General features: G+C 34.6%; 3 protein-coding genes across 8 annotated transcripts in view; all 3 read right to left on the bottom strand.

Annotated features, from left to right (window-relative positions):
* Nucleotides 1-8,237, bottom strand: part of fech (ferrochelatase) — a 22,193-nt gene extending 13,956 nt beyond the window's left edge. The window contains exons 1-6 of one of the 2 annotated variants that reach the window (XM_016251982.1): nucleotides 7,961-8,237; nucleotides 6,019-6,133; nucleotides 4,625-4,744; nucleotides 4,367-4,515; nucleotides 695-829; nucleotides 500-606 (exon numbers count right to left, since the gene is read on the bottom strand). In XM_016251982.1, coding sequence (XP_016107468.1) covers nucleotides 500-606; nucleotides 695-829; nucleotides 4,367-4,515; nucleotides 4,625-4,744; nucleotides 6,019-6,133; nucleotides 7,961-7,997 — 663 coding nt within the window. In that variant the 5' untranslated portion in view covers nucleotides 7,998-8,237. The remainder of the gene's footprint in view (nucleotides 1-499; nucleotides 607-694; nucleotides 830-4,366; nucleotides 4,516-4,624; nucleotides 4,745-6,018; nucleotides 6,134-7,960) is intronic. The other variant, XM_016251981.1, reaches the window with a different exon arrangement.
* Nucleotides 8,238-10,129: 1,892 nt separating this feature from the next.
* On the bottom strand, nucleotides 10,130-12,624 carry LOC107566524 (asparagine--tRNA ligase, cytoplasmic-like). Its single transcript, XM_016251984.1, has 4 exons — nucleotides 12,497-12,624; nucleotides 12,193-12,324; nucleotides 10,238-10,375; nucleotides 10,130-10,185 (listed from the first exon to the last, which is right to left on the bottom strand). The coding sequence occupies exons 1-3, from the start codon at nucleotides 12,599-12,601 to the stop codon at nucleotides 10,244-10,246; spliced, it is 369 nt and encodes a 122-aa protein (XP_016107470.1). The 5' UTR covers nucleotides 12,602-12,624; the 3' UTR covers nucleotides 10,130-10,185; nucleotides 10,238-10,243.
* A 103-nt stretch (nucleotides 12,625-12,727) lies between these two features.
* The window catches only part of nars1 (asparaginyl-tRNA synthetase 1), a 13,920-nt gene continuing 2,353 nt past the window's right edge, over nucleotides 12,728-24,294 (bottom strand). The window contains exons 2-16 of one of the 5 annotated variants that reach the window (XM_016251980.1): nucleotides 23,338-23,420; nucleotides 23,188-23,253; nucleotides 22,022-22,114; nucleotides 21,834-21,923; nucleotides 20,552-20,630; nucleotides 20,318-20,388; nucleotides 19,240-19,326; nucleotides 18,830-19,051; nucleotides 17,462-17,661; nucleotides 16,643-16,778; nucleotides 15,362-15,475; nucleotides 15,142-15,273; nucleotides 14,838-14,969; nucleotides 12,850-12,987; nucleotides 12,728-12,761 (exon numbers count right to left, since the gene is read on the bottom strand). In XM_016251980.1, the coding sequence (XP_016107466.1) occupies nucleotides 12,856-12,987; nucleotides 14,838-14,969; nucleotides 15,142-15,273; nucleotides 15,362-15,475; nucleotides 16,643-16,778; nucleotides 17,462-17,661; nucleotides 18,830-19,051; nucleotides 19,240-19,326; nucleotides 20,318-20,388; nucleotides 20,552-20,630; nucleotides 21,834-21,923; nucleotides 22,022-22,114; nucleotides 23,188-23,253; nucleotides 23,338-23,420 (1,637 nt within the window). In that variant the 3' untranslated portion in view covers nucleotides 12,728-12,761; nucleotides 12,850-12,855. The other 4 variants (XM_016251978.1, XM_016251979.1, XM_016251977.1 and 1 more) reach the window with 4 other exon arrangements.

Genomic DNA, 24,294 nt, shown 5'->3' with positions numbered 1-24,294 from the left:
TGTGTGTGTGTGTGTGTGTTCGCGTTGGAGAGTGGGTGTGTGTGTGTGTCTCCGCGATCAGGAGTGGGTGTGTGTGTGTGTCACCTCGATCAGTAGTGGGTGTGTGTGTGTGTGTGTGTGTGTGAGTGAGTGAGTGTGTCACCTCGATCAGTAGTGGGTGTGTGTGAGTGAGTGTGTCACCTCGATCAATAGTGGGTGTGTGTGTGTGTGTCACCTCGATCAGTAGTGGGTGTGTGTGTGTGTCACCTCGATCACAGAGATGTGTTGTGGGTGTGTGTGTGTGTGTGTGTGTGTGTGTGTGTCACCTCGATCAGTAGTGGGTGTGTGTGTGTGTGTGTGTGAGTGAGTGTGCCACCTCGATCAGTAGTGGGTGTGTGTGTGTGTGTGAGTGAGTGTGTCACCTCGATCAGTAGTGGGTGTGTGTGTGTCACCTCGATCAGTAGTGTGTGTGTGTGTGTCACCTCGATCAGTAGTGGGTGTGTGTGTGTGTGTGTGTCACCTCGATCAGTAGTGGGTGTGTCGGCCACCTGTCAATCACACTCCAGCGCATCTTGGGCCTGTCGCTGCGACTGCTGTAGTATCTGTAGATGGCGTTCAGACTGCTGCCTGATCACACACACGTCAGACAGAGGATTTGATTAAAACTCTTTCGAAGGATTAAGCTCATATATATGTCAGGAGCAGTGAGTGTGACCTGTGGTGGAGCAGCTGTATTGTGGGTACTGCGTGAAGGCCACGGCTCTCTCCACTCCGTCCTTCTCCATCTGCTCGATGGCCTCCTCCGTCAGAGGATGAACGTACCGGAACCCGATGTAAAACTTATGAGGAGCTGCACACACACACATAGACACAGACACACACACACACACATAGACACACACGCACGCAGACACACAGAAAACAGATGGTCATTCATTACAGTGGCACATTTCATCTTAGTTTGTCTTTATAAAGCACTGGTTTATTTAAAGTTAATTACTCTCTTTTTCTTTGTAGCTTTTTCTTAAATGTGTTGATTGCTAGTTGCTTGGCTTTTTTTGTTTGGACAATTAATGTTTTAAATGCTTTTGTTGATATTACCACCTTTTTATTATTATACAATTTAGTTAATAATAATAATAATAATAATAAACAACAACCATAATTATTATTATTAGTATGACTTATTACACTAATTTATTATTATTGTTATATTATTATACACTTTTTTTACTGTAAACAGTGTTAATTCTTTGGTTAAATTGTTCGTTTATTTGTTCATTTAATGTGATATTGTGACGTGAAATTCAGGCATTTTGCTGTAAATATATCTGAGCAGGTTACCACTGATAACATTTCCAAATCCAAAATCTTTTTTTTTAATGTATTAATTTTTGCTACATTTTTTTATTGCAACTTGTTTGATTTATTCTACACAGTTGATCTTATTTTTTTATTTATTTTATTTAGCACTTTATATTGCACTGCATTTTTTATTGGTGATTGATTGATTTTATTAGGATTTGGCTTGGGTTACTTGCATATAATTACGTATAATTAATTGTTATTATAATAGTAAGTACATGTAACAAGGACACCTTAAAATAAAATGTTACCAACTATTGTCTTGTTTATTGTAAATTTGTATTATTTATTCAGTTATTTTACTGTAAACTGAGAGCTCATTTATCAGTTTATTTGTTCATTTATTAATTATTTGTTCATTTATTGTTTTTAAATTCAAGCATTTTGTCTGTGTATATATTTAATGAGCAGGTTACTGATAACATTTCCACATTATCCTTAAGTACTGGTTTATTTAAGATTTTTTTTGTTTGTTTTTTGCAATTTATTTATTTATTTATTTTTATTGCAACTTTGTTTACTCTGCAAAGTTGTTTTTATTTAATTATTTTATTTTGCATTGTTATTTTTGTTGATACAGTGACATTGTTTTCTTTGTATTATGTAAACAGTTTACTGTAGATTAACAGTTAATTTATTTGTTTTTATTTATTTGTACGTACGATGATTTGGGGCTAAATTCAAGCATAATGTTGGAAGTATTTCATAAGCAGGTTACTGCTGATCACAGTTCCACATCCTTTTTTTCCCCACATGCTTCTTTCAAGGTTTAGATTATTAATAAATTTTTTTTTTTTTTTAGTGTTAATTTATTAGCTTATTGATGTTTTGGGATGAAATTACAGCAAACCAAATCTTGTTTGTGCAAGATAAACCAGTAACCTTATGAAAAGAGGACTATGGTGCTTCTCAAACAGTTAGTTGTTGGTTTATCAGAGGTGTGTGTGTGTGTGTGTGTGAGAGGCGTGTGTGAGACACTCCTCTGAGCTTCATCTATCACACACACACACACACACACACACACACACACACACACACACACTCTCTCCAGGTTTATCAGCACTCAACACTGATAACAAAGACGACCGTTTGTCTGTTTCACTCTGATTATTTTATGATCCGTTACAACCGTCACTCGATGCCTTCAGACTGATTCAGTCTGTGTGAACAAGCATTAGTAATCCAACACTCGTTTCGATATTTTGTAAACTAATGCAGGGTTTTTTTTTGTCTTTTTGATGCCAAGGACCCCAAATATGATCATCCTCATCTTAAAATGTTATATTTTAATGTATAAAGACCAAATTTATACTTTGAAAAAGTAATACTATAAATACATGTAAAATATTATTTGAAAAATATTTATATACTACAGTACTGTACTGTTAAATGTAAATATAGTTTTTTATTATTTATTTAAATATTAATCGCATAATATTAATATATCATATAATATATTTTATTGAATGCAAATTGAATTATTTTTATTCTGTAGCTATTTTCAGAATAAAATCATTTTAGTTACATATTTAATGTTATTTGTATTTTTTTTATTCTTAATTTTTTTTCATACATTCTAATGTAATGATATTCAGACATTTTTACTGAGACCCATATGCCTTTTAGTGCTGCTGTATTCTTACTTTTATTCTTTTTCATTTTGCACTACTCTTATTTGTTATTGTTGACATTTATTGCTCACTCAAAAATCACGCATCCAGTTATTTTACTGCAAATTGAGAGTTTATTTTTTCATTTATTGGTCTATTTAACATGTTTTGGGGTGAAATTACAGCATTTAGTAGTAAATATTTCACGAGCTGGTTACTGCCTGGAAAACTGGTAACCACATGAAAATTTATACTGTGAAAAATTATTATACTAATTATATTAATGTGTGTAAAATATTACTTGGAAAATATTTATCTAAAAAATGTTTCTATAACATTAAAATATTTTTTTACACACTATAGTACTGTAAGATGTATAATTTGTTTATGCAAAGGTATATTTTTATAATTTAATTAATATTAATGCATAATCTAATAGAAATAATATTACTATAAAACAGAGAGTTCCGGTGCTTGATTCTGATTGGCTGAGCCGCGTTCGAAGCTGTAGTAAATTACTCTACAAACACACACCTTCGTTTGCTTCTGTGTGTTGCTCAACAACTACTTTGTAGCAACCACAACTGTTTCTGAGGAGCTACATTGTTTGGTGGAAGAATACTGTTTTTATTAAAATCTTTACACTTTACTTGCTCCGTTTTATTTTGTGAAACCTTACTACGTATATGGAATAAACGTTTTCTAAAAGCAATAATCCCCGTGAAGCCGTGGTTTACAGTGAATTTATAACAGATAAGGTGGTTTTAGGCACTGTTATAACCACGGCTTCTTGGGGCTTATTGCTTTAAAATGAAGCATTTTTAATTTTTTTTTTAAGTACAATTAATTTTAGTATTTATTTTAAGCATTTTTTTATTTTCAGCATTTTTTAAAATATATATATTTAAAAAGTTATCTCTATTTTTTTTTTTTTGCCGCTGTATGTGTGTATTATCTCTGACTGTGTGTTGCTCAACAACTACTTTGTAGCAACCACAACTGTTTCTGAGGAGCTACATTGTTTGGTGGAAGAATACTGTTTTTATTAAAATCTTTACACTTTACTTGCTCGGTTTTATTTTGTGAAACCTTACTACGTATCTGGAATAAACGTTTTCTAAAAGCAATAATCCCCGTGAAGCCGTGGTTTACAGTGAATTTATAACAGCTAAGGTGGTTTTAGGCACTGTTATAACCACGGCTTCTTGGGGCTTATTGCTTTAAAATGAAGCATTTTTAATTTTTTTTTTAAGTACAATTAATTTTAGTATTTATTTTAAGCATTTTTTTTATTTTCAGCATTTTTTAAAATATATATATTTAAAAAGTTATTTATCTCTATTTTTTTTTTTTTGCCGCTGTATGTGTGTATTATCTCTGAGCGCATGCAAGCGTTGGCCCCTGGCTCTCACCCGTCTCGGGACACATCTCGTCCAGCAGCTTGACCATGCCTTCTCCCTGCGTGGTGGTCCAGGCTTTGATTGGAGATCCTCCTCCGATCTTACTGTACTGCTCTTGGATCTTTGGGGTTCGTCTTTTGGCAATGAAAGGGCCGAGTTTACTGCAACAGACATAAAAAACGCACGAGAAGCTATAAAAGGCGTTTCAGGTTTCTCTTTTACGGAGTTATAACCCCTCCAGGGCTTGCTTCTATGAAGGATCGCTCTTACTTCTGCACAGGAAGCTGCAAGAGGTCTGTGTCCATGAAGAGCCGTAAGAGGAAATCATGCACGTCTTCCAGTTTCTCCGGGCCGCCCATGTTCAGCATCAGAATCCCTGTTTTGGGTTTTCTGCAGAAGAAACGAACGCAACGGGTTTGAGACTAGGGTTACAAAAAGGTGGAAGCATTCCAGGATCTTTTGGACTATTCCAGGAATTTTTGGAGAGTTCCGGAAGTGTTCCACCCCTTTGCAACCCTTACTTGAGACGGACTGAGAAGTTCTGGATTCAAATCCAGTCCAAATTAAACTAAACCCAAAGAGACTTCTGCACAGGAACAAGCAGAGGAGGAAATATTTCAGAACTTAACGTCTTTTCTTGCTTTGCATTTCTTGAATACCTTATAAATGCAAAATAAAGCACTCAAAAACCACTTTGAACGTCAAAATAGACATCTTTTATTCAGTTAGAAATAACGCATTATTCTGAGAAAGCACAAGTGTTGTTTTTGTATTAATTATATAATATTATTAATAGCATATTTATTGATATTTTGAATTCGCTTTTTACTTTTTTTCAAATTTCATTTTAATTTTAGTTTGTTATAATTTTGTGCTTTTTTATATTTGTTTACCTTTTATTTATATCTATTTCCGTTTTATTACTTTTAACCATAAACTTAAAAAAAATTTTTTTTTAAGTATTATTTTTTTACATTTCATTTCAGTTAGTTGTCAGTGTATCATTTCTAATATAGTCTACAAGTTAAAGTTTTGTCATATAATATTTCTATTTTATTTTATTTCAGCTCTATTTCAATTCATTTTTCAATTAACTATTGTTAATAGTTTTAGTTTGCAATAGCAACACTGAAAAGCAAAACACACCAAATATCGACGATTGTGCTTTTGTCATTTTTAACCTTTAATTTGTATTTATTTCAGTTTTAGTAATTTTAGTAATCCTGCACACAATTATTTTAGTTCAGTTAATTGTCAAGGCAACATTTCTAATTTTTGGTTACATTTTTTAAGTTCAGGTTTTCAATCTAATTTTATTTCAATTTTAATTTTAGTTTTTTAGTTAATTTCTAATATTTTTAATGTTTAACAACACTGAAAAGCAAAAGCCCATATTCACAATTTACTGCAGCAGTAAGAAATAATGTGAAAGTCCTTTAAAGTGTCATGTGTACATGAAAGCTTCTGGAAATAAACGTTCTTCACTTGTTCTGATGATCAAAACTATTATTAAACATGTTGAAAACTACTAGAAGCAAGCAACCCTTCGGCTCCACAGCATCAGCAGCAGGTGTTTTTCCGAGGTTGTTTGTGGAGGCTAGTGTGAGCGGCTGATTTCCCCGCAGGCGTTGAGTGGATGTTCATGAGGTCAGGAGACGCTGTACCTGTTCTCCTGAGTCTCTGGAGCGGCGGAGCTGGCGAACGCAGCTGCTGCGGCCGTCGACTGCCGTCTGAGAAACACACTCGTGCACAAACTCACCGGCGGACTCCACCTGACCACTGCACAAACACACACAACACAAACATCAGCCTGAAGAAACAATGCATGTTTAACACACTCGCAGATCAAGTTATAGGGGAAAAAATTTATTATATTTTACATAAAGATATTTTACATAATACAAATATTTTTAATGACAATTAATATTATTCCTCCCTGTGAGAATTCTCATTTAATCTCTTTAATGTATATCTTAGAGCCACAAAATACAAAGCATATTTTTAATCCAATTATGAATTCTGCATTATTCTGAGAAAAAAAAACAAGTGTTGCTTTAGTAATTATTTATATACTATTATAGTATTTATTAATATTTTAAGTTAAGATTTAAGTTTTAGTAATTTTGATATATGCTGTGTCATTTTTATTAATTTGTAAAAATATTTCTATGCAACTTTAATTTGTTTGCTGATTTAAATTTGTTTTAATAATTAAATAATAATAATTAAATAAATTAATAATAATAATTAAATAAATTAATAATAATAATTGAATAAATAATAATAATTATTAAATATTATTTTTTTTAATTATTATTCTTTATTCAATTATTATTATTAATTAAATAAATTAATAATAATAATAATTAAATAAATAATAATAATTATTAAATATTATTTTTTTAAATTATTATTCTTTATTTAATTATTATTATTAATTAAATAAATTAATAATAATATTTTATATATAAAAAATATGCGCATGTATATGCATGTTGTTGTTTAAAGGATGTTGATTGTTGTAAACACAGATACTGTCATGCAAGAACATTTTTGATTCATCTGACAATAAAGTGTTATATATATATATATATATATATATATATATATATATATATATATATATATATATATATATATATATATATATATATATATATATATATATATATATATATATATATATATATATATATATATATATATATATATATATATATATGTAATGGGAAAAAACTCTTATTGCTCATTAATACAATTTTTAGATCCATTACAGTAATAACTAATTTTTTTTTGCATTATAGTAATGTAATAATTTGTGGTGAAATATACTTTATGCTAAATGAATGGCTTATAATTTTTCATTGCATATTTAATTTTTTTTAATTGTGATCTTGACATGTTTTTGTAAGATTAATATCATTATTTGGCTAAATATACACACACACACATATACATATATACACACACATATACATATATATATATATATATATATATCATTCAATTATATATTTTTTAATATAACACTAAATCATTATTTATAGTATTTTATCATAAAACCTTGACTAGTACTATTATAGACTATTAAATGTAATTTAGTCTACATTTGTAAGACAGAACATAACACCAGGACATAATTCAGTGGCATGTATAATATGATAAATATTTAAAAGCAGAAGTTATCATCACACGTGTTTACTGCGTGTTGTGTCGGAGGGCGCTGCAGTAGCGCCGCGCGGCCGCACGGGGTCGCTGTTGGCGCAGTTACGCAAGTTGTGAGAGCGCGTGTTGTGTAACATGATGTTTAACGCCACGGAAACTTCAACTGCTTTTTGTTGACAATTCGCGCGTTGACGTAGAGATGAAAACACACGCTTTATCTGCGCGATTACTCCGCGAAGAGCTGAAAAACCGCGGGAAGAAAAACTGAGGAAAGTCATCGAGACACTTTAACCTTCGCGAACAGAGCGGACATAAACACGGCTCATTCCAGCCCCTGCGCTGTTCGTGCTGCACGATTGATGATATAGACGCTTATATAACCTCCTCAGTGACTGAATGAGTGAGTGTTCTGTGTGTATTTAGAGTCGTAAACACACTTACGCTGCATGAGCCGGCACGCGCCTCCCAAAACCGCCATTATTTCGCGCTCTGGCGTAAAGTCTGCTCTTCCTCCAACGGCAGAAAACAGCGAAATGCTTCAACTGCAGAATGAAAGCGGCTTTTCCTCCTCAGTCTTTCTAAAGCGCCCAAATTCCGATATAGAGCCGCTGATCGGCGTCAGCGTTATCACGGCGTGCTGACGTACACTGGCCCCGCCCCCGCGCACACACCCTCCCGTACGTCAGCACGCCGTGACGAGGGCCTTGCGTGCGTGTGACGCGCGTGCGTAAAACTATTTGCTTCATCCACTGAAAACTTAGCAATGCCAAATAATCTGTGACTCATCTTTTTTTTTATTGTATATATTCAAAAATGTTTTGGTTGGATGTTTCTAATTTAATTTCTAGGTTGTTTGGAACATATATACAAATTAATCTGTATGATGTCGTTTTATTTTATTAATGTTGATTCCAAAAGTACGATATGCTTTCTTACACAACTTTTTATTTTATTTGGAAAATATCACATTCATGTGAAAAAAATGGTCTAAAGCTAAGCCAAATTTTGAACATTTTATAAAAGAGATTAAACAATATGGTACCACATTAGACAAAATTAAGAACAAAAAAGCTAGAAAGACCTATGAAGCTTTTTGTTACTTTAAATTGTTGTAATTTTACCCCTGGCTTGAATTCTTTCACTTTACATATTATGATTGTTTATTTGTTTTTGTACTTGCTGCGAGTTGTATATGTTTGTACAAATCTTTGTATAATTTTTGCATAATAAAAAATGAAAAAATTCACTGAAAACTTTACTAAAACATCTGTATGATATTTCATTTGATGCCCAATGCAGAACTAAAAGCAGCTTTAATTGTTTATTTCAAATAGACGCAGCATAACTCAGCAATGCCTTCTTTTTTTAGTGTAAGAGGCTCAAACCCGACCAAACAAATAACATTTTTAATTGAATTTATTTTTGTATTACTTTATTATTTTCAGTATTTATTTTTTAACCTTTTAAATTCTTTGTCATTTAATTTTTTTTATTCTTTCTTTCATTTATTTATTTTAAATTTATTTTATTTTCAGTTTCTGCAGTTTTGGCCTCCATATTTAATGTCATCGTGTCAATTATTAATAAATTTTGTTATATGACAAAAGCACAGGGCTAATGAAAAATCTTTTTGCATGTTAAAGCAAATTATTTTGTTAATTAGTTTTTTATTAAATTATTTATTATATAACTTTAAGCTAAGTGCTATCATATCCTACAGTATTTATTTTTTTTATTTACTGCATTTACTTTTATTTATTTCCGCAGGTTTTGGCCTCTATGTTTAATGTCGGTCATACAATTGCTAAATAATTTATATATATATATATATAAAATAAAAGAACAGGGTTAACTTCTCTCTGCATGTGAAAGTAAATTACATTTGAAATGAAATTTTCTAATAATCCATCTTTCCCCACGTATCATTAGTTTGTGTCCTGATCTTCATCCACAAGCAGAAAAAGTGGAAGTAAAAGCAAAGCCATTCTATTTTACAGATGTTTTTAACAGGCCTTTCATGCTGTAGGGTTCTGCCACAAGCCATAACATATAAACTTAATCTCTTTCACTGGAACAAACCAACAAATTGCTTATTCAGGTTCATCTCTATTCTTCAGTCTCTGTCTTTGTTCAGTGCTTGACTGTGTTTGGCTTGAATATTTTCATCAAATCAACAAAATGATTACTTCACTGTTTCACCTGTCTCTTGCTTGAATACATTAGATAACACACAACATAAATCGCCTCTTACAAATACTTCATTTCTGACCCATTTCTTCTGAATATGATTATGAAGACAAATGGCAGTGCAATTGAGCTTCTCTGCTTCCCTCTAGTGGAATCAAACACAAATGCATGATCTCATTGATTTATTATGCCACAGATGAACATTACAAGAATATAATGCAACACCGAATCACCATTCAAACAGTCTCCTGATTAGATCTCTAAACATGACATGCTAAATACGGTCTCCGGCAATGAGAGCGTGATTTGATTTCCTAGTTGGTCTCTTGCAGTGTGTGTGTGTGTGTGTGCGCGTGTGTGTGTGTGTGTGTGCGTGTGTGTGGGAGAGTGTGTGTGTGTGAGAGAGTGAGTGAGTGTGTGTGAGAGAGTGAGTGTGTGTGTGTGTGTGTGTGAGAGAGAGAGAGAGTGAGTGTGTGTGTCTGTGTGAGAGTGAGTGTGTGAGTGTGTGTGTGTGTGTGGGAGTGTGTGTATGTGTGTTTAAGGCCGGCAGCGCTGAATGAAGCGTGGGTACAGGCAGACGTCACGGATGTGATGGCGGTTCAGCAGCCAGGTGAGGAATCGCTCCAGACCCAGACCGTATCCGCCGTGAGGACATGTGCCAAACTTCCTCTGAAACACACAAACAGTCACACGCTGATGACAAACAGCTGGACAATACACTCAACATCTGCAATGATTTTGGTAGCATTTTTTGTCAAATTTAACGACAGTATTATTTTCAAACTACACTGTAAAATGATGAAGTTGAAGATTATCGGAGTGTTTTAAAAGAAAAATATTATTTCAGTCTTTTTTCTGTCAAAATTTAATGTTTAATTCAGTGTTTTACTTGCTGTTTCTGTAATTATTTGTGAATTTATTACCAATTTTTTATTTCAAAGTAAATTTTTTTCTAGTGTATTTCGATGAATCAAATCTTAGATTTTAGTTTGTTTTTATAAACATTTGCATTATCTCTCAAAAAAAAAAAGGCATAGAAGTTTCCACGTGGCATATCATATGAAGAGTTATTTGCAAAAACCGATAAACGGCACTTAAAAAAAAATGAACTGATTGCCGTGCATTATTCTCCACATTATAGCACGATCTGAACCCAAAACACGTTTTGCCAAAAAGCCGGTTTTGTCCACTTTCAAGGCATCGCGAGTTCACATTTTACTGCAGAAGCCAACAAGCGCACTTGCTGTTTTTGAACAGAAGCCGATAAGTCCATTCAGGTGTATTCAGGTCAGGTGACAAGGCTACTTTCACTTTGAAAAGACGTGCTAGCTGAGAGGAGTTTCGTCAAAGCTGACTAAAAGAGATCGAGGATGGATCATTTCGATTAACTTGATGAACCTGTGATATCTTCTTCTGGGCGAAAAAGGAAAATAAAAGCTGAAACGTTTTCATGGAAGCTTGCAAAAGCAGCGCGTTACAATGTCAGGCGTCTACATTGTCAGCTGAGGAGATTACAAAGATTAAACCAGTGATTTTTTTTAACTCTAAAACATGAAATGTGGAGTTATCTGCTTTTGCTATAAAACAAGCTTTTAATATGTAAAAAAAAAAAAAAAACATACTTTCAATAAACTTTAATTTTGTAAGTTACCTGTATTTGTTTAAGTTATTATTACTTAATCAAAACAACCCAACTGCAGTTTGATTGATATTACTTAAAAAAAAAAAAAAAAAACGTGATTTCTGAAAAAAAAAAAAAAAAATTAATGGAGTTACCGGTGTTTGCAAATTAACTCTTCATATATTACAATATTTTAGGATATATGATTCTAGGCATTGTTATAATGGTGCATGTGAATGTAAAATAAAAGGATTCAATATTCTTCCCGCAAACATGCATTAATTATTAAATACATTAAACTTATTATTATAAATTATCATTTACATTAAACTTTGTGATTCTACTTGCCAACAGTGTCTACTTAAAATTTAGACAATTTCTGAGCAAATACATAAATATCAAGGTCATTTTTAAAATGTTTTTGAAAGTCTCTTTTGCTCACCAAGCTGCATTTATTTGATTAAAAATACATAAAAACAGTGAAATTATTATAATTTAAAATATCTGTTTTCTATGTGAATATCTGTTAAAATTGAATCTGTATTTTCAGCATCATTACTCTAGTCTTCAGTGTCACATGATCTTCAGAAATCATAATAATATGCTGCTTTACTGCTCAAGAAACATTTCTGATTATTATCAATGTTGAAAACAGTTGTGCTGCACGATATTTTTGTGGAAACTGTGATACATTTTATTTTTCAGGATTCACAGATGAACAGAAAGTTCAAAAGAATAGCATTTATTTGAAATAGAAATCTTTTGTAACATTATGAATGTCTTTTTTCTGCCACTTTTGATCAATGTAATGCATCCCGATGAATAGGAGTATGAATTTCTGAATGGTAGTCTATATGAACTATACCTGGTCGGTGTACCAGTAGTAGGGTGTGGGGTCGATTCCCTCTCTCTTATACCCCTCCAGCAGCTCCTCAGCGTCCCAGATACGCATGGAGCCTCCCACGATCTCACCCACGTTAGGCATCAGCACATCCACCTGACAAACACACACACAGCAGCCAATTACAACACAACTCTGCTGATACTGACATTTTTGTCCTTTTGCATATTAATGTCTTTTCTTTATGTAGCTTGAGTTTTGTTCTGGTAACTCATTGGTCCATATCTCTGCATATTTAAACACTGTGATTGTTAATGAGGATCCGGACCGATTCGGTGAGGCGGCGGTCCTCAGCGCAGCGCTGCATGTAGAAGGATTTGATCTCGGCTGGGAAGCGACACAGCAGGATGGTCTCGTTAATAGAGTCGGTCATCAGTCGCTCAGGGGCTTCTGGGATATCCTGCAGAAATCACACACAAACGGTCAAATATCCAAGCATTGCAGTTGAGCACTCTTGGAAATAACGTATGAGAGAGTGTGTGTGTGTGAGAGAGTGAGTGAGTGTGTGTGAGAGAGTGAGTGTGTGTGTGTGTGTGTGTGAGAGAGAGAGAGAGTGAGTGTGTGTGTCTGTGTGAGAGTGAGTGTGTGAGTGTGTGAGTGTGTGTGTGGGAGTGTGTGTATGTGTGTTTAAGGCCGGCAGCGCTGAATGAAGCGTGGGTACAGGCAGACGTCACGGATGTGATGGCGGTTCAGCAGCCAGGTGAGGAATCGCTCCAGACCCAGACCGTATCCGCCGTGAGGACACGTTCCAAACTTCCTCTGAAACACACAAACAGTCACATGCTGATGACAAACAGCTGGACAATACACTCAACATCTGCAATGATTTTGGTAGCATTTTTTGTCAAATTTAACGACAGTATTATTTTCAAACTACACTGTAAAATGATGAAGTTGAAGATTATCGGAGTGTTTTAAAAGAAAAATATTATTTCAGTCTTTTTTCTGTCAAAATTTAATGTTTAATTCAGTGTTTTACTTGCTGTTTCTGTAATTATTTGTGAATTTATTACCAATTTTTTATTTCAAAGTAAAAATTTTTCTAGTGTATTTCGATGAATCAAATCTTAGATTTGAGTTTGTTTTTATAAACATTTGCATTATCTCTCAAAAAAAAAAAGGCATAGAAGTTTCCACGTGGCATATCATATGAAGAGTTATTTGCAAAAACCGATAAACGGCACTTAAAAAAAAATGAACTGATTGCCGTGCATTATTCTCCACATTATAGCACGATCTGAACCCAAAACACGTTTTGCCAAAAAGCCGGTTTTGTCCACTTTCAAGGCATCGCGAGTTCACATTTTACTGCAGAAGCCAACAAGCGCACTTGCTGTTTTTGAACAGAAGCCGATAAGTCCATTCAGGTGTATTCAGGTCAGGTGACAAGGCTACTTTCACTTTGAAAAGACGTGCTAGCTGAGAGGAGTTTCGTCAAAGCTGACTAAAAGAGATCGAGGATGGATCATTTCGATTAACTTGATGAACCTGTGATATCTTCTTCTGGGCGAAAAAGGAAAATAAAAGCTGAAACGTTTTCATGGAAGCTTGCAAAAGCAGCGCGTTACAATGTCAGGCGTCTACATTGTCAGCTGAGGAGATTACAAAGATTAAACCAGTGATTTTTTTTAACTCTAAAACATGAAATGTGGAGTTATCTGCTTTTGCCAAAAAACGACTGTTGGAGTTATCTGCTTTTGCTATAAAAAAACTTTTAAAATGTAAAAAAAAAAAAAAAAAACATACTTTCAATAAACTTTAATTTTGTAAGTTACCTGTATTTGTTTAAGTTATTATTACTTAATCAAAACAACCCAACTGCAGTTTGATTGATATTACTTAAAAAAAAAAAAAAAAAACGTGATTTCTGAAAAAAAAAAAAAAAATTAATGGAGTTACCGGTGTTTGCAAATTAACTCTTCATATATTACAATATTTTAGGATATATGATTCTAGGCATTGTTATAATGGTGCATGTGAATGTAAAATAAAAGGATTCAATATTCTTCCCGCAAACATGCATTAATTATTAAATACATTAAACTTATTATTATAAATTATCATTTACATTAAACTTTGTGATTCTACTTGCCAACAGTGTCTACTTAAAATTTAGACAATTTCTGAGCAAATACATAAATATCAAGGTCATTTTTAAAATGTTTTTGAAAGTCTCTTTTGCTCACCAAGCTGCATTTATTTGATTAAAAATACATAAAAACAGTGAAATTATTATAATTTAAAATATCTGTTTTCTATGTGAATATCTGTTAAAATTGAATCTGTATTTTCAGCATCATTACTCTAGTCTTCAGTGTCACATGATCTTCAGAAATCATAATAATATGCTGCTTTACTGCTCAAGAAACATTTCTGATTATTATCAATGCTGAAAACAGTTGTGCTGCACGATATTTTTGTGGAAACTGTGATACATTTTATTTTTCAGGATTCACAGATGAACAGAAAGTTCAAAAGAATAGCATTTATTTGAAATAGAAATCTTTTGTAACATTATGAATGTCTTTTTTCTGCCACTTTTGATCAATGTAATGCATCCCGATGAATAGGAGTATGAATTTCTGAATGGTAGTCTATATGAACTATACCTGGTCGGTGTACCAGTAGTAGGGTGTGGGGTCGATTCCCTCTCTCTTATACCCCTCCAGCAGCTCCTCAGCGTCCCAGATACGCATGGAGCCTCCCACGATCTCACCCACGTTAGGCATCAGCACATCCACCTGACAAACACACACACAGCAGCCAATTACAACACAACTCTGCTGATACTGACATTTTTGTCCTTTTGCATATTAATGTCTTTTCTTTATGTAGCTTGAGTTTTGTTCTGGTAACTCATTGGTCCATATCTCTGCATATTTAAACACTGTGATTGTTAATGAGGATCCGGACCGATTCGGTGAGGCGGCGGTCCTCAGCGCAGCGCTGCATGTAGAAGGATTTGATCTCGGCTGGGAAGCGACACAGCAGGATGGTCTCGTTAATAGAGTCGGTCATCAGTCGCTCAGGGGCTTCTGGGATATCCTGCAGAAATCACACACAAACGGTCAAATATCCAAGCATTGCAGTTGAGCACTCTTGGAAATAACGTATGAGATCCAATAAAACACACCTCTCCAAACTCATAAAAAGTCCCATCGTCCTTCTTGATGTTGTGCTCTTTGAGCCACTCAATGGCTTCGGTGTAGTTCATCCTCTTGAACGGCCTTTTGGGAGGCTTGAAGTCCTGCAAGAGAGGAAAAAAAGATTTAAGAGCTTCCATACTTTTTGACCAATTTTCTATGACCCTTCCAGTCATTTGTAATGACTGTCCTGTGGCTCAGTGGTAAAGCATTGCATTAGCAGCACAAAAGGTCGTGGGTTCGAGTCCCAGGGAACACACATACTGGTAAAAAATGTATAGCCTGAATGCACTGTAAGTCGCTTTGGATAAAAGCATCTGCTAAATGCATCTATTAATTAATTAATATTATATTAATATGAATTGTAACAATGTTGTTATTGCTTACAAAAACAAAATATATATATTTACATTAAATGAAGTAAAATAAAATAAATCTTTACTCAAATTAGACAAACAAAAAGCTTAAACTATCTTATTATTTTTGGTCAGCTGCCAAGGCAACATTTCTAATTGTCATTTAAAGATGAAGTGCTAAAATTACTAAAACTGAAATAAAAATGAATTAAAAACTTCAAATACTTCATGATGAACTTCCATGACCTTTCCAGCCATTTGTGGCAATGTTGTTTTCATTAACTAAAACTAAAAAAACTAAACAAAAAAAAAATATATATATATATACACAGTGGGTACGGAAAGTATTCAGACCCCCTTAAATTTTTCACTCTTTGTTATATTGCAGCCATTTGCTAAAATCATTTAAGTTAATTTTTTTTCCTCATTAATGTACACACAGCACCCCATATTGACAGAAAAACACAGAATTGTTGACATTTTTGCAGATTTATTAAAAAAAGAAAAACTGAAATATCACATGGTCCTAAGTATTCAGACCCTTTGCTGTGACACTCATATATTTAACTCAGGTGCTGTCCATTTCTTCTGATCATCCTTGAGATGGTTCTACAAAATAAAATAGTTTTAAAAAAACTAAAACTAATAAAAATCAAAAACAGTTACAAAAACTAACATAAAATAATAAAACAAATATTATAAATACTATAATAGTACATTAATGATAGAACTGATTTTACGTGACAAGATATTTTACAAATTAACTATAAACATTAACATCTACAATGATGGTGAAGTTCATTTCCATGAATTTTATATGCCTGAATAACATAATCCAGGCCTAAAATGTCAAATATTATGATATTTCCAGGTTTTCTGTGACTGTGAAGCTCAGTGTGAGGTCAGGGGTCATACCGGGTTAATGTCGTAGAGCAGCTGCGCAGCAGGAGACTTCAGGACCCTGTCGACCACGTCACACACCAGATCCTCCAACCGGTTCAGAAGATCCTCATAGGTCATGAAGGGACACTCAGCCTCGATGTGGGTGTACCTGAACACACACACTACACTGACATGCTTCTGTCTGTTTCTGTTACGTCCTTGTACGACGTTGAGTTGTGTTTTGGGTATATATATATATATATATTCTCTTTGCTGCTCTCTGTCTTGTTATTACTCTCGTAAGTCACTACTGAATGGTTGTCTCGGCTGCCAATCATTCGAGACGAGCGGATTCTTACCCCTAGAGCTTTAAAGGGGTCATCAGATGCCCATTTTCCACAAGTTGATATGATTCTTTAGGGTCTTAATGAAAAGTCTATAACATGCTTTTGTTAAAATTTCTCAATGGTAGTGTAAAACAACACCCTTTTTACCCTGTCAAAAACAGCTCTGTTCAGAGCAACCCGTTTTGGTGCATGTCCCTTTAAATGCTAATGAGCTCTGCTGACCCCGCCCCTCTCTTCTGTGAAGTGACGAGCCATTCTTATGAGACTGTAAAGCTGCATTTAGCCGTGGAACTTGCTAACTAGCACGTTATTAAGAAAGGCCATTTGCAAAGATTCATAAAAGAACCTGGATCACGAATGATTCGCGCAAACGTACACATTTAGGCAGATCGGAGGATGCATTCAAACATACTCCACTGTGTCTTCAGTGGATCAGATGTCTGGAGTGCTTTAATAAGGGATGTAACAGTTTCACTGAATGAATGCTGAAGGGTCCCAGACTCACTCGGACAGGTGTCTGCGTGTGCGCGACTGCTCGGCGCGGTACGACTGCGCGATGCAGAAGGTGTCGCCCAGCGCAGGGATGCAGGTCTCCAGGTAGAGCTGAGACGACTGCGTCAGGAACGCGTTCTCACCGAAGTAGTCGAGACCGAAGAGCGTGGAGCCGCCCTCCACCTGCGTCTGCACCAGAGTGGGCGGAGTTATCTGAGAACGACAACAAACAAACATCTGTGTTTACTAAAACAAACTACATCCTGTGCCTCAAAACGAGATTTTGCACAATTACGTATATAGTTGACCCAAACATTAGCTGAAAGTGTCCTCACTCTCAGGCCAGATCAGAGAAATGTAGCATTGCATCAGTGTCTCAGCAATGTATGCTCTGCAGTGAATGGGTGCCGTCAGAATGAGAGTCTAATGAAAACATCACAATAATCCACAGCACTCCAGTCCATCAGTTAGCATCTGGAGAAGCCAAAAGCTGGAACAAATCCATCAAGGCATTTTTAACTAAAATATGAGTCTATAATCCATAATAACACTTCCTCCAGTGAAAAAGTGCATCTGCTGTCGTCCCCTCCACCTGCGTCTGCACCAGAGTGGGCGGAGTTATCTGAGAACGACAACAAACAAACATCTGTGTTTACTAAAACAAACTACATCCTGTGCCTCAAAACGAGATTTTGCACAATTACGTATATAGTTGACCCAAACATTAGCTGAAAGTGTCCTCACTCTCAGGCCAGATCAGAGAAATGTAGCATTGCATCAGTGTCTCAGCAATGTATGCTCTGCAGTGAATGGGTGCCGTCAGAATGAGAGTCTAATGAAAACATCACAATAATCCACAGCACTCCAGTCCATCAGTTAACATCTGGAGAAGCCAAAAGCTGGAACAAATCCATCAAGGCATTTTTAACTAAAATACGAGTGCATAATAACAGAGCAGAGAAATCAGCACAGATCAAGCACCAATTACAATACAAAACCCAAGTCCAAAACAGCTCTAAACAAATACTGTATGTGGCTGGATTTTGATGTGAGAGACAACAGGAGATGCACTTTTTCACTGAAGGAAGCATTATTATGGATTATGGACTCATATTTTGGCCAGAAGGAACAGTTTGAAGTTAAAAGTGTCTTAATAATGGAACACGCAGCTTTTGTCTTCTCCAGATGTTAACTGATGGTGGTGTAGATTACTTGTGATGTTTTTATTAGACTCTCATTCTGACGGCACCCATTCACTGCAGAGCATCCATTGGTGAGCAAGTGATGCAATGCTACATTTCTCCAAATCTGATGAAGAAACAGTGAGGACATTTTCATTTTTGGGTGAACCAATCCTCTAACACATGGTTCAGGGAATGACCTCGTAGTAGCCCCGGCTGAAGAAATGATCCCGGAAGCACTGCGTGACGGTGGACCGGACTTTCAGGATCTTGGAGACGTTTTCTCCACGGATCATCATGTGCCTGTTGTTGAGCTGCACGTCCACGTCAGACTCCTCGTTCAGCAGGTTATCAGCGCCGCCGGCCGGAGCGAGACCGATCAGCTCCCAGAAATCACAGAGCAGCTCATGGCCACCCGGAGCCTTTCAGAACAAAACCATGAACTACATTTTAGAAATCATGACAGACTTTCATTCTTAGATGAACTTATTGTCCTCATTTGTAAGTCGCTTTGGATAAAAGCGTCTGCTAAATGACTAAATGTAACTACAACTTTAAATATAGTAATTCATATTAATATGACTTAATTAATTGGGGGTAATTGTCTCACCTGTTTGCCCTCAGGAACAGGTTTCACAGTTCCATACAGAGCCACAGTGCTCTCCGTAGACAACACCAGGCCATTATAACACTGACACTGCACACAACACACACATTCATCAACATGACCCAAATAAAAATAGATCCCATTGAGATATGCAGAAAATTCTGAAATATTTAATTATTATATAACATATAATTTATACAATATATTTTTTATAATTTTTGTACATTAATCATTTTATATTTATATTTTATTTTTGTAAAATTGTATACATTTTTAGATAATATTTGCTTTATATTTGTCATTGCCTCACCTTCCATTTATATCATTTTTTGCTTTTATTTTAATTAATTAATTTTTAATTAGGGCAGGGGTCTGCAACCTTCAACATCTAAAGAGCCATTTTGGCCCCTTTCCCACCGAATAAATTTCATGAGGATCCACAAAACCTATTTGATCACTAAAAGGAAGACAACAGTGCATATAGCTAAAGTTTTATATATTATACATCGCAGGGACAATCATTTCAGAAGGGGGACAGAAATGTCAAATGTAATAATAATAATAATATTCATTTATGTTAAAAAAAACTGTTTTTATCTCTTACTTGATTGGCTAAGAAATAAAATACACTGCTGGACAATAACCAATCATTTGTATTCTATCATATTTTGACACATATTTTCCTAATGACAATTTTATGATTATGATTGGTTTGTAATACTAAAAACACTGAATTAGGGCATCGCCTCATCTTACTCCTAAATAATTTCTTCTTCTACTTTTATTTATTTAATTTTTAATTAATGAATTGCCCAACCGTAATCCTATATCATCTTTGCTTTTATTTTTATTGATTTATTTTAATTAGGGCATCACTCAGCCTTAATCCCATATCATTTTTTGCATTTATTTATTTATTTGCTAACTGCAATTAGGGCATCACTTTGCCTTAATCTCGGTTCTATTTTAATTTTCTTTTAATTAGGACTTGGTCCATCTTTAATCCTAATAACCAACAGGGTTGACAGAACTAATTTACCCATTTTTAATTGTGTAAAAGATCAACAAACACAGACAGTACCAGTTTGTCCGTAAGAACACACTGCAGGAAACCGGCTCCGTCACGCAGCACAATAAACAGGAGGTTTTTCCCTGAGAAAACATGAGCAAACATATCTTAAAACAAACAATATATATTTTCATTGAAACTATGCTTTATGCATGTTTGCTGTAGTAGATTCTGACTGGAGCCGTTCAATAAGACTGCTGTGGATCCTGGATGCTCGTTTGGTAGAAGAAAACGAAATCTGCTCACCTTGTCTGCGTAACCGATGGACCCACCCGAACACCTTCACCCTCTGCTCTCTCAGCGCCTCCAGTTGATCAATCTTCACCTGAGCGTAACAGAAAATACACCAGAAAACTGACTTGAAGATTTAAGGAACACTTTCACTTTCATTTCAGCTTCACTGGCTATCATGCCACCTAGAAATGCAGCAATAATCGAACTGATGGTTCAATGGGAAAGTAAAGACATCAAATGATTGGATTTAAAGGGTTGGTTAACACTAGGGCTGTGCAATATATCGAAATATCGCAAATGTATATATCGCAACATGCATATCGCTAGTTTGCAATATTTGGGGCCATGAACAAAAGACAAAGAGAAAATCACTCACTGCTCTGACCTAAACAACTTTTGTAGCTTAAATAAGAATCAGTGCATATTGAATTCAAAGAGTAAATTCTAAGCAGTGTTTTATTTTTCCTTTTTATTATTCAGTTCCTAAACTCACGTTAAAATGACATTTTTATGTAGTGCTCGAGTAAAACATAACGTTCACTTTCAGAAGTTGTTGTAGGGGTGCTTTCTTATTAGAATCAGGATCAGAATGAGCTTTATTCACCGCTTAAGTGTGCGCAAACACAAGGAATTTGCTTTTTGGTTTTATAGGAGCTCTTAACATACAAATAACCATATATATATGACACAAGATAGTTACAGAAGTTCACAGAACTGACTCAGCAACAGCCGAGTAAAACTGTTTCATCTGAGCATGTGGCACTTTAAGCATTATCGTATCGCATATCGAATATCGCATTATTTAATGAGTTATCGCATATCGCATTTTTCTTCAATATCGCACAGCCCTAGTTAACGCCATAATTAAATAGTCTTAAAAGAAACATATTAGCCATGTAAACCTTTATATTCGACTACTTTCTCAACCTGACGAGAAAAATACGTTTATTTACGTCTTATGAATGCAACGACTGCAATTCAGGACAGATGTAATGCATATGTAAACGAGTATGTTTGAGTAAACAGACTTTTGAGAATCTGAAATCGGATCGAACTCATTTTGTGTCCCAAAACTTTGCTGAATTGCTTTGTTCTTCTTTTCTTGGTTTGAATAAAAAGCGTCTGCTAAATGCACAAAATGTAAACCTACCCATCCTCACACTGCGAAAATAATAATACAAATAAAACATTTTATTCATATAGCACCTTTCATGTATAAAATGCAGCTGAAAATGCTTTACTTGAAAGCAGAATAACTCCGTGCCATTATACAGTCAATTGAGGAAACTCTCACGGTTTTGGGTTCAGGAAGGCTGGGGTCGTTCTCGATGACAATCGTTTTAGCTTCTTCCAGATTCTTCTCTCTGCGTTCAGCATCTTCAGTCTGAACATCATGAGATCAGATGGACCCAGGTTAAAACAGACATACAGACAAAGGGACGGTGACGTGGAGAACCACGGGTCTATAGAGGATCCACGTACCTCCTTCTTCTCTTTGCTCTCATTCTTCATTTGCTCTCGACTGAAGAGCTTCTTCGTGTTCTTCATCTGAGTTTTAGAGATGGCGGCCCAACGCTAAACACACCACAACATTAAAACAAAAGGTTTCTATTTCTATGAACGTTGGTAAGTTATTATTTACTACATTATAACACGTTCTTATGCCAAATATGCATATTAAAAATTGTGAAATAGGCACAAATTATATACGCACCATGAAAACTAAAATGTAAATTTGTGACAATGTTATTAGTCTTATACTTAATTTTTAATGCGTTTTATTTTTTATATTTATTTTTTCCAGAACAGAAGATATAGCTAATATAACATTTCATACACTTTAAAATACTAGACTGGAAATTATTATTATTTTTTTTACATGTCTGCACAGATTTGCGCATCAAGAAGTAAATACTAAATAAACCCTAAACTTGTATGTTTATCGGAGGCTGAGATATCTGAGAGCTATTAAATTTGTATTTATTTAACATTTACACAAACAGCTGTTAAATTTAGGCAATGTGAATTCATATACACTATATATAATTATAACATGGTTATTTTAGTTTACTAAAATTATAAATATATAAAAAAAAATACTTGAAATAAAATAGTCATTAACTATAATAAAATACTAAACTTTCATTTATTTTAACTTGATGTATTAAAATAACTGAAACTAAAACAGAAATTATAAATGTATACAACGATATAGATTTACAAAAAATAAACAAATAAATAAATGACAAAAAACACACAACAAAATGACTAAATCTTTAACTAAAAATGGAAAAAACTCAAATAAAAGTTTAAGTGAATTCAAAATATTAATTAAAAGCTGTAACAGTATATAATGTGCATACAAAAAGAAAACAAATTCTGAAAATACTTTTTAAAAAACCCACTTATCAGTTACTGTATCAGTTTTAAATGGAATATTTTATAGATTAATGAATTCTATAAACTTGTGATTTTTGTATTGGGTTTAATGAGTCAGGGTCCCTGATTGATGATACTTCATAATACCTTTTTTATTGTAAAAGTGTACATTTATGTCAGGAACCAATCTTTCGAATCAACAGATCGATAAGATTATTTCTGCTACTGTTAGTTGCTGGTTAGTAAGTGTTATTTGGCAGGTTTCACACCTCTCCTTCCTTCTGTGAGTCCACATAGATCACCGGAAATGGTTCTTTTCCAACAAACAACAGTGCCTGGAAAGATTACACAGAGCATTAAGGAATGATAAACCAAGTATGAAAATCTGAAAATGATCTGCATCAGCCGGGATGAGGCACCTTGAGAGGCGTTTTAAAGGGCTTCTGCTCTGATCCGTCTCCATCCACATCACTGCCCTGTTTATCAGACACATACAGCTCTTCTGCAGGAGCAAAGCAAAGCACAGCAGCGTTAACATTTCTCCAGCTTGCATGCAGCTCTCTGGGGGAATACCCATTATGCAGTCCACACTTTGATTGATGTCTTTAGGACCAATAGTTTTTGAGAAAAGTGGGGAAAAGTGCCTCCTCCGCCAGTGTACGGAAAATAATAAGGGTTGCGTTCCGTACAGCGCGCATACCTTGATTTTATCGGCGAAAATGGACATTTAACTGATCAACTGTGAACTGTTTATTTCTTTTAACTGAAGAAAACATTATTTAAATTAATATGAAAGATGAGTATCCTTTTATTTGGTTAAAATGGAAGTCAATTGCTGCTTTAAAGGGATGGTTCACTGTTTTTTTTTTATAGGCTTGATTGTGTTTATGGGGTGCAGTCTAACATGTGTTAATGCTTCGTTTATAAAAAAAATTCATTATTTTTCACATAATTTACCTATTGCTCTGTCCCTTCTCTGAGAAACACGCTGATCATTTCCTGCTTTTATGAAGCCCCTCCCTCAGAAATAGGCGATGGGCTCTGATTGGTTAGCTAGCCCAGTGTGTTGTGATTGGCTAAGCCGTCTCTAGTGCACGTCTAACGTCTCGCCTCTCAACTCAGCGGCATGTGCTCCGGGTATATTGTAGACAACGGCGTCGTTAATATCGCTTTTCAGTTTGAGCCCGATTGAGACGCAGAGGATATTATTGAAGAGGATCGTGCAGAACCTGTGCATGCACAGCTTTTAATGGTAAGCCTATGTTTTTTGTTTGTTGTTGTCTCATACTTTTAGATACGCTGTTATTTGTAAATGCTACTGCTTATGTTAGCTTTTAATATACGGTTTTATCCTGATTAAAGCTTTAATACAGTAC

This window comes from Sinocyclocheilus grahami, unplaced genomic scaffold (assembly GCF_001515645.1).
Source record: "Sinocyclocheilus grahami isolate Dianchi unplaced genomic scaffold, SAMN03320097.WGS_v1.1 scaffold1080.1, whole genome shotgun sequence".
NCBI lineage: Eukaryota > Metazoa > Chordata > Actinopteri > Cypriniformes > Cyprinidae > Sinocyclocheilus > Sinocyclocheilus grahami.
The sequence above is the reverse complement of the archived record's forward strand: the minus strand, read 5'-3'. Positions and strand labels throughout refer to the sequence as shown.